The sequence below is a fragment of the Eriocheir sinensis genome, chromosome 40, assembly GCF_024679095.1.
Source record: "Eriocheir sinensis breed Jianghai 21 chromosome 40, ASM2467909v1, whole genome shotgun sequence".
Classification (NCBI taxonomy): Eukaryota; Metazoa; Arthropoda; class Malacostraca; order Decapoda; family Varunidae; genus Eriocheir; species Eriocheir sinensis.
The window spans coordinates 6,470,884-6,480,883 of record NC_066548.1 but is presented as its reverse complement, the minus strand read 5'-3'; the positions used below and the strand labels follow the sequence as shown (position 1 = coordinate 6,480,883).

Sequence of the window (10,000 nt, the reverse complement as noted above, 5' to 3'; positions counted from 1 at the left end):
TGACAAGCGAGAGAGATGGCATAAATCGGTGAAAATAGGGAGACAAGTTGTGCCACTTTCACAGACACAGTTTGTCTGTAGTTGGTGTCCTCCTTCTTGATCCTGGCGCCCACTCTAGCAACCATCTCATCAAAAAGTTCTGCGGCCATCCTCACAAAACTATTGAAGCGTTGCACGTCACCGAAGTCCCTGAGAGTCTCCATCACAGTGTGGTATTCACTCTGGTGTCTCTCCTGGAGGAAGAGGTCCACCCAGTTCTCTCTCTTCTTCCTCTGCTTCTGCTTCTCTTGTCCTTCCAATTCAGCCTTACGTTTTCTAAGGAGGAGAAGGGCAGCAGCACCAGCAGCAGCACAGATTGACTGGTGTAAAATTATTTTTTCTTGTTCCACTCTGGTTCTGGAGATGTAGAGCCCGGTGGCTGAAGACAAATGAAGAATTGCCCCCAAACAGGTTTTTATATACCCAGAATGGTAGATCGGCAAATACATCGGCCAAAAAAATGGAAAAAATCGGCAGGACATCGGGAGTGTCGGCAGGAATCGGGAGAAAATCGGGAAATTCGTGAGGGAGTCGGCCTAGAACCGGTAGAGACTCGGCAGAATCGTTCTGAGAGTCGTCAAAAGTGTCGCAGTAAGTATCGGGCAGAATCGGTAAGGTTTCGGCAAGGTCTCGTGAGGCTATCGTATAGCATGCCGACAAATGACAATCGGAGCCGATTTTCGGAGTTTCAGTGTCGGCAACAATCGTAAAGCTGCCGTTCTCTGGTGTAACCATTGCATAAGCAAGGCAGTCAGGGAGGACGCAGGTGGTTAAAGTCAGTGAGACTCACCGCCATATTCTCAGTGAAGCTCTTCCCTCTTCGTCGAAGCGTCGCTTAGAGTGTGTGTTTCCGTTGAAGGGTATGCCAAGTCCCTAAATCTTTTTCCCCTTCGAAACAATCTTTCCGTGTAGTGTTGGTACTACTGCATATCAAACAAACGTTGAAAACCGAAACCTTAATGCAATTTTGGTACATTTCTATAATGGATTATATAGTGTGACTAATATTCATGTAAACAGTGCTTGATACAGTGATATACATTATATATAGCAGAAATTTTACATTGATGCATTTAATTGGTTGATACCCGTGGCTATGTTTGCTTCGCTTTTATCTCATCCCGTTACCTGTGGGCGGAGCTTAGGAGACCTCGTTAGAATAAACTGCTTTTATTTTCTTTATTTTCCTCCTGTTCCATGAGACATCTCTTTCTCCCTTCGTTATTTCTCCCTTGTAAATATATTTTAACTAGCTTTAGAGCTCCTATCAGTGGGTGGAAAATGGTATCATCTATATTGCTGAGCTTTGCTAAGCTCCACCCACAGGTGACGTCACGAGTTTGGAGATTGGCTGTGGGAAACCCAGCACGGAGTACCATATAGCATCACATATTCATACAGACTTGTGAAACAAGCGCCCGGAAGCCAAAGCCTGTTAGTCCGTCACTTTAAAATTCGTCCCAGCAATCTTAATTCATGCTTATGGTTCGAAGTGCCCGTCCTACAAGCGCTCAAAAAAGAGAACTGTTGTGAATAGTTGAGACTAAAGGGCGGGGCGTGCTGGTTGAGAGGTGTGTTCCAGCGTTGGCTTAAATTATCATAGGAACCGTTTCTCGCATTGTATGACTTTTTACATAAGGCCTAGAAAATTTAAATTGTTCTTATACCCAGTCAATAATACAGCAACGTGGAAAAATGTTGCAATAAAGCATTAAATGTGCGAAGATATTAGCGAAGAGCGGGCCTTCACCTCCTCTTCGTCAAGAGAGGAAATTAGTTCATTTTTTTCCCGCTCGCTGTTTCGCGCGCTGCATCAAAGACACTCCTCGTCACTGAGAATACCGTTTGGTCCACGTGAAGGGGGAAAAGATAGTTTGAGAATTCCACCGTCAGTGTGACGAGACAACACATGAATTAGTTTAGGCAAGGGCATTTTTAAACTCCCAGTTGTGAGTGGTGTATTGTTTCAGGGAAAAAAAAATACAAAGCTTTGTCTCCCTGCTTTTAAACCACGTGCTGCCTGTGCTGTCTTCAGTGCCAACCAGTAGAACGCGGAAGCAGGAGTAAGGAAACCCACATACGTAGCAATACAAATTATATATATATATATATATATATATATATATATATATATATATATATATATATATATATATTATATATATATATATATATATATATATATATATATATATATATATATATATATATATATATATATATATATATATATATATATATATATATATATATATATATATATATATATATATATATATATATATATATATATATATATATATATATATATATATATATATATATATATATATATATATATATATATATATATATATATATATATATATATATATATATATATATATATATATATATATATATATATATATATATATATATATATATATATATATATATATATATATATATAAGCTTGCATTATTCAACTATAGCACATGAGTTGTACTTCCAAGCATTTTCATTCGTTTCTGTTCTCTACATCTATAGTTTCCAGTATCGGTGTAAACGTTTCATAAACTTATTTAGTGCCTATAACAAGTCAGCCTCCCATCTCGCAATCGCTACTATTTTGGCAAACAAAAGTGGAAAACGAGGACACTACGAAATCATATTCGTAAACACAAGCACATACAAATAAAACGGTCTTTTTTCATGTGCCTTACAGTAATATAATATAGATTTTGGAAATTAATAATATATGAATTCTGCCACAAGATGTCATGATAGACCGATAATGTTTAGTGTAGAACAGGGGTTCCCAACCGGTGGGTCGGGAAGCCTTGGCAGGGGGGTAGCGTAGCCTTGCTAAAAGTGGCTTGGGATAATATTAATTTCAACTCATCAAATATCTACATTTTTCTATGCTCTTACATTTTTTTTTTTTGTGTGTGTGTTACAGCGTTCAATGTCATTAGATGCCATTGGGGGTGTCTGTATGCGTGCCTGTGAGTGTATGTGCCTGTGTGAATAAAGAATGTGTATGTGTGTCTGCAAGTGTATGTATGTGTCTGTACTAGCGAGTATGTGTATGTATAGGGGGTCATGTGGGTTTCAAGCTTGCAAAAACGTTGGGAACCACTGGTGTAGAAGAAGGAGGCAGCTGAATGGTAACGAAAAATACGGCATAGCTGTTTGGAAGATTGTGGCGATTTGACAACTGGAGAAATTGATTTTTGAGGCACTGGTGGACGAGAAGTTCCTTCTGCCCCACTCAGAAATGATAGCAAGCATTCTGTAACGTCCATCTTTTGAGACTTGCAATTCTTGTTGTGAGTGTCTTTTATCAAAAGATGTTGAGTAATGTAGTACAGAGTTAACGGCGTGGGATTGCATGGAACAGTTTACTTTGGAAATATCATCAATGAACAAATATATAAGCCTTCTGAGGATTCAGGCCAGAGATGGCATAGAAAACATTATTTTTAGAATTTTAATACACACACACACACACACACACACACACATATATATATATATATATATATATATATATATATATATATATATATATATATATATATATATATAGATAGAGAGAGAGAGAGAGAGAGAGAGGGGGGGGGGGGCGATTGGTCAGCGTGTGGATTTGGTGAGTCCATGAACCTAGGTTCGAGTCTCACCAAAACACGCTGATTTTTCAAGCCGTTGCCGAGTGGCGGAAGATTACTCACATGCTACCCAGATCTTCAATCATCTCTAACTTCCGCGACTTCGGTCAAGTAGCACCGGTGAGCAGCATGGGTCAAGCAAAGTCATATATCACGGCAGGCACATTAAATAAAATGCGCCAGCGCCACTAACGCGTGGGGGCACCGTGGGGCCGTCCAAGAGTCCTCTTAAGAGAGCCTATCGGTGCTACAGGCAGCACCCAAAAAAATAAAAATAAAATAAATGAATAAATAAATATAGATGCAAGGTGTATAATATACCTCGAGTATTGTGAGAAAGAACTGTCAGACACACACACACACACACACACACACACACTCTCTCTCTCTCTCTCTCTCTCTCTCTCTCTCTCTCTCTCTCTCCAAATCATTAAACCAAATGCATACAATGACTTGTTACACAAGTGCCTGGCTTTCAGGGGACAACTGTGACTTTCGATGCCCTGAGGTGTGCATGCTGGGGCCACAAAGTGTGGAGCCTCGGGACGCACGCTAGGACCATATTCTGTAATCCCGATGCAGCGGTTCTGGAAAAAAGATCAGCTTTAAAGCTATTTACTAATGTTTTTTTACTGTTGGAACTGCAGTCAACGTACTTGCAGGGGGTCTAGGTGTATGGGATTACCTAGATGGTGGCCAGGCACAGCCAGGCCCCACGCAGCGCATAGCAACAGGCAGCCCCTTCCTGCCACCGTCCCTCTCCCATACCACAAGTTGCCGACGCTCGCCGGCAGTTTTTACCTTTAGACGGCACTAGTCTTCGCAGTGGCTCGCAAACGTAGTCTGTGAACTTATGGCTTAAAAATAAATCGCTTGTTTATACATATACACACATGGACCATGCTCGAGGAGATGCTTCAAGCTAGACAGAGAATTTCATGGCCAAGGACATTCTTAAAGAGATGTATCCGTATTGGCGTACTCGCTGTCATGACTGCATTGACCATCTATTCTTTTTTCTGTTTTGCCAAATCACGATTGCAACATGACTTGTCACATAGCCGTTGGAACAGAATAACTTAGACTGCTTTAGGCTATCCAGATCTCAGCGGAGAATGATTTTTCTTTATCAGTGCAGCGTCACGCAGCCTTTGTCTTCGCCTTGCAGTTTAATGTTAATGTCAGAGAAGTCGGTGCACCGTACAGTAACACACCAGGGTGGCAACATGCATGGATTAACAACAGTCTGGCTCACTAACAAAACCCTTGTTTTCTGGGGGGCACCCTTCACGCTCGCCATTACTACTGTCAACTTCCACCTGGCTGCTTGCTTGCTTGCTTGCCTGGGACACGAGGCCGCGCCAGCGGTTCAGTCAGTGCGGGCCAGGCCGTGGTGAAGGTGTGTTGCAGCGCCACCACTTGGCTGAGACCTTTGTTCCGTGTGTGGGCGGTGCCAAGCACCACGCCGCGACTCTATAAGCATGTGCTCAGCAAAGGTGTTTTAAGAAAGGAATTTATAGTTTAAGGCAACTGTTCTGAGAAATATTACTATATGAAAATAAACCGAGAAAGTCAATATGAGGTAAATAAAGGCTACTGGAAAAACAATATTTGTGTTGTGAAAAATAAACTACTGAAAGCGGTGGTGCTGTTGTGTCTAGAGGAGACGGACCAAAGCAGTGCCTCAATCCTCCCCTCTCCTTCACTCACCCTCCTCTACACAGCATTACCGACACACACACACACACACACACACACACACACGTATGTGTGTGTGGATCTTTCTACTAAATCTTCGCTCTTGCTTTCCACAGGCAGTGGGGACAACACTATTAACATAACAAAGGACAGAACTGTGCTGCGAATTGTCAACAGACATAGTTTACTTGTTATTCACGGCAAAGCTTTATGCGATACTACAACACTCAATACTGCCAAGATCTACCTTTGCTGGCATATGCCATTCCCCTCCGCATTGAGCCTTAAGAACTTGAAGCAAAACATTACTAGGTAATCCAAGAGACTCCACTAATGAAATGATTCCGAGAACCTCAAACGGCCAGGGCCATCGCGAGTGCTATGACGGGGAGCAACGCGAAGGAGGAACCTTGCAAAGGCTTGCCCAGGAGGTCTCTAAGATGAGGGTGGCGGTGATGACGGCGGCGGCCCTGGCGGTGGTGACGGTGGTGGTGATTGTGGTGATAGCAGACAGAAACAAACTCCTACATCCACATATCCCTGCTGATGGCAAAAGTAAGCAGGTTTACAACGTACTAACGATGATTTTTTTTATTTTTTATCAAAGCGAACAGAAATTTTAGTGTAGCGTTTTCATACACATGCTTAATTAAATGGAGACAGGTTGTGTGAACTACATTATTGGATAAAATAATGAGAGAGCAAGGCGTGTGTGTGTGTGTGTGTGCGTGTGTGTTATCTTCACCATCATTGTCATTATCATCATTATCAGCAGTGGCCTATATCATCAGCTGCAGGACATAAGCATCTTCCATTTATTTGTCATGATCCTCTGGTTTCTGATTTCAATGTAAACATTTCGTATTTTATTTTTATTTCCATCACCCCGTCTGCTGAACGGCCTCCCCTTGGGGGTTATTATATTGATTATTTCCCAGTCTTTCACTCTTTGTCCATCTGATGTCCTCTCTCCTACATATGTGTCCTGACCATAGCAATTTCTTGTCTTTAATTGACGTTATTATGTCATCAACCTTCTTTTGTTCTTATTAATTTGCCGCTTCTTATCCATTACAATTTTGTCATCAACTTTTACCTGTTATCTTGTTCATTAGCAGTTTTTCTTATCCATCACAGCTATTGTCAGCATTGATCTTTCCACTCCTCTTTGGGCACTTCTCAATTACTTTTCAAGAAGTTTTGTCAGTGTTCATGTCCATGGGGAGGACGCAATAATTTGAAAATTCTTCAATAAAAACAGCATTAAAGAACCCTCAATATATTACTTTGTTTTCCGAAAGCACGCCAGCTCCGTCTTATGCGTCTATATTTCCAGTTCTACTGAGCGATTTGTTTGCATCAGATGTTTCAAGTATACATGTTCACTGTTCAGTACCCGTTTCAAGAGGTTCCTCGTGGATGAATATTTGTTCAATTTGAGCATGACTGTTGAACATGACTCTCCCTGTCAAGATTTTCTTTATCATATGCTGCAGTTCACCACTAGTGTACTGTGTGTGTGTGTGTGTGTGTGTGTGTGTGTGTGTGTGTGTATATATATATATATATATATATATATATATATATATATATATATATATATATATATATATATATATATATATATATATATATATATATATATATATATATATATATATATATATATATATATATATATATATATATATGTATATATATATATATATATATATATATATATTTATATATATATATATATATATATATATATATAAATATATATATATATATATATATATATATAGATATATATATATATATATATATATATATATATATATATATATATATATATATATATATATATATATATATATATATATATATATATATATATATATATATATATATATATATATATATATATATATACACACACACACACACACACACACACAAGTTCTTAAAGCGAGGATGATACTGGCTAACGATCACGAGCCCAGCACGTGGTCGGACCAAGAATGGACGACACAAACACTGGAGCAAGATTACGCAACCAGGGAGCAAGGGGAGACGCGACCTGTGCTGTGTGCTGTGTGGTCTGTGCACATCTGGTGTTCACACAAGGCACCAGACACAGGCTTTACTGAAGATCAGGAGGAACGCAAGAACACGAAGCCAAGGATAATTAGTGGCTAAATAACTTCCAACATCTTTACCGATAATAACAAATCCGTATACCATTATTTTCTGCATGTGTGTTTTATGCTTTTTTAAATGGAATTTTCGTTATCACTCAGGTTTATCGTCACACGGCCATACGATGTAAGTGAACTAACTATAGCTCCACAGGCGATTTTTGTCATATACCTGTACATTTTACAATCACTTTGTGCTCACGCTGAACGACTCGGCTTCCCAGACTCCCAGTAGCCTTTTGATCTGTCAGTCGGTGTTTCGCGACCTAGCAATAAGTGTTCGACAACCCAACCCTCCTCTCTGATTCGATACACTTTGGGGTCACATGAAAACAAAAACAACAACGGTATAACAATTAGCGTATTCGTTCGGAAAATTTGTATTTCTATAGCCTTTTTATATGCCACTATTAGCAAAAAATATTTCCAAAGGTAATAATATTCTTATTAAAGTACGAGGTACGAAAAATTATTATTTCCACAAGGGGTAATATGCTTTGTGGCCTAATTTACACAATCTTTTGAGTTTTTCTTTTCGCAGCATTCTTGATTATTTTCCTTTTCCTTGACATCACTTACATCAGGATGTTTGTTGAGTTTCTTTCACGGAGGTTTAATCTGTATTTTATAGTTCAACTAACCCTCATTTTTTTCTTCTGATCCACACTTTTCTCAATTTTATGAATACCATCTAATGTCATTGAAGCTTCAAATAATATTTGTTTCTATATTATTTATGTTCCTTTCTCAGATCCAAGGAGTTACATGCCTCATAAAAATGTTCAATGTATTTATACACAACATCATCCGAAAACTGACTTAAAAATTTGTATTAATATACCATTATAAATATATATTTTTTTTACTAATAAAGCTCTATGATAATTCCTACACCGACTCTACCTACTTTTTTGTTAGTATATTTTATATTTATTCCCGGTGCTTCTCGTATCTCCGCATAATTAACTGGTAATGATTTCCATCGTCTTATGGCAGGTGACCTTAGTTACGTTATTTAGATTGGAAAGCATGTTCGGGATTCAGTGGCAGTGTGGGCGAGAATATGAACATAACAATTGCTTGAGAACAACTGTGGTGTAACTTGTTGGGTTGACATAAATCATTATAGAATAGACAACAGCGTTTAACCTCGTAGAGCGGCAGTGTTCCGTGCATGGGTCTACGATTAAGTCGAGATATTTGACTAACGCGCTAATGAATTGCCGTGCCTGTCAACCCGCCAGGCCGAGCCTCGCATAAATGAAAATTTATTTCTATTTAGTTGATTTTTTTAATACTCTGCTACCCTGAGCTTATTTGACCGTTGAAATATCTACTTACCCTCAACCTTATTAATGAATTTTGGCTTTTGATTTTTACAGCAAATTTATTATTATCTTGCTATGATGTTGAGGTTGTTCCTATTTGAGTTTTGTGGAGGACCACTCCCTTTATTGTGTCTTACACAGTCTGCAAGAGCGTGGAGGTGACGGGGGACGCCAGGCTCTTGAAGGAGTACGCCTCATGCGTCACCATCGAGGGGAACCTGCGCATCCAACTCATCGAATATAACAACAAAAACGACCCACTGCTCGGCCTCCCCAACCTCGTCCAGGTAGGGTGCCAACCTGTTGCGTCACTCCCTGTGTGTGTGTGTGTGTGTGTGTGTGTGTGTGTGTGTGTGTGTGTGTGTGGAGGGGAGGGGTAGGTGGGTAGGTCTGCATGTTTGCTTTTTTTTTTTTTGTGTGTGTGTGGAGGGGAGAGGTGGGTAGGTCTGCATGTTTTTGTTTTTTGTTTTTTTCGTGTGTGTGTGTGTGTGTGTGTGTGTGTGTGTGCGTGTGTGTGTGTGTGTGTGTGTGTGTGTGTGTGTGCCCTATTGCACAGGAGAGAAGAAAGTGCATTACAAGAGTGTCCCTTGTACATAAGAAAATATACTAAACTCTCTCGACCATTTTCTCAGGATTGGTCTCGGTGGGAAGGGACAGGAGAGGATCGTGGGAAGCGGCTGTTCACCAGTCAGCTGAATGGCCAATTGAAAATATTGCGTAATTTGAGTGTTTAAAGAGTAAAGGCTAACCAAAACCCTGCATGGGTAATGAGACCAAACCACAGGGCTGCGTCGGAAGGTGAGTCTGGGCCTGACAGTGCGCCCCTTCCTTGCAGTTAATAGGACGCCGCCACCCGCTGGGTAATCAGGGAGGCATTATGGTGGAGCCGTATCCCCGACACCCTCCTGCCGGCCAGGCCAAGGGTCAGGGCCGGGCTGAGGGCAGCGCCCTCTGTTCTGTCTTCAGAAAATGCTTTTTACATGCTCACGTAAGCTTATCATTAACATTTTTTTATTCTTTCTGATTCACACGCACGTTGACAGGAGAGTTGTAGTAAGTACAAAAGGCTGCAATAGCCTTCGCATCTTTTCGGCCAGCGGCGCTT

At 40.1% G+C, this 10,000-nt stretch overlaps 1 protein-coding gene and 1 long non-coding RNA gene across 4 annotated transcripts in view; one reads left to right on the top strand and one right to left on the bottom strand.

Annotated features, from left to right (window-relative positions):
• LOC127009270 (uncharacterized) overlaps positions 1-10,000 on the bottom strand; it is a 65,768-nt gene that overhangs the window by 2,011 nt on the left and 53,757 nt on the right. The window lies entirely within an intron of this gene.
• The window catches only part of LOC127009269 (insulin receptor-like), a 23,270-nt gene continuing 18,216 nt past the window's right edge, over positions 4,947-10,000 (top strand). The window contains exons 1-3 of one of the 3 annotated variants that reach the window (XM_050882168.1): positions 4,947-5,088; positions 5,504-5,942; positions 9,037-9,182. In XM_050882168.1, the coding sequence (XP_050738125.1) occupies positions 5,726-5,942; positions 9,037-9,182 (363 nt within the window). In that variant the 5' untranslated portion in view covers positions 4,947-5,088; positions 5,504-5,725. Of the gene's footprint in view, positions 5,272-5,503; positions 5,943-9,036; positions 9,183-10,000 lie in introns of all 3 variants that reach the window. The other 2 variants (XM_050882166.1, XM_050882167.1) reach the window with 2 other exon arrangements.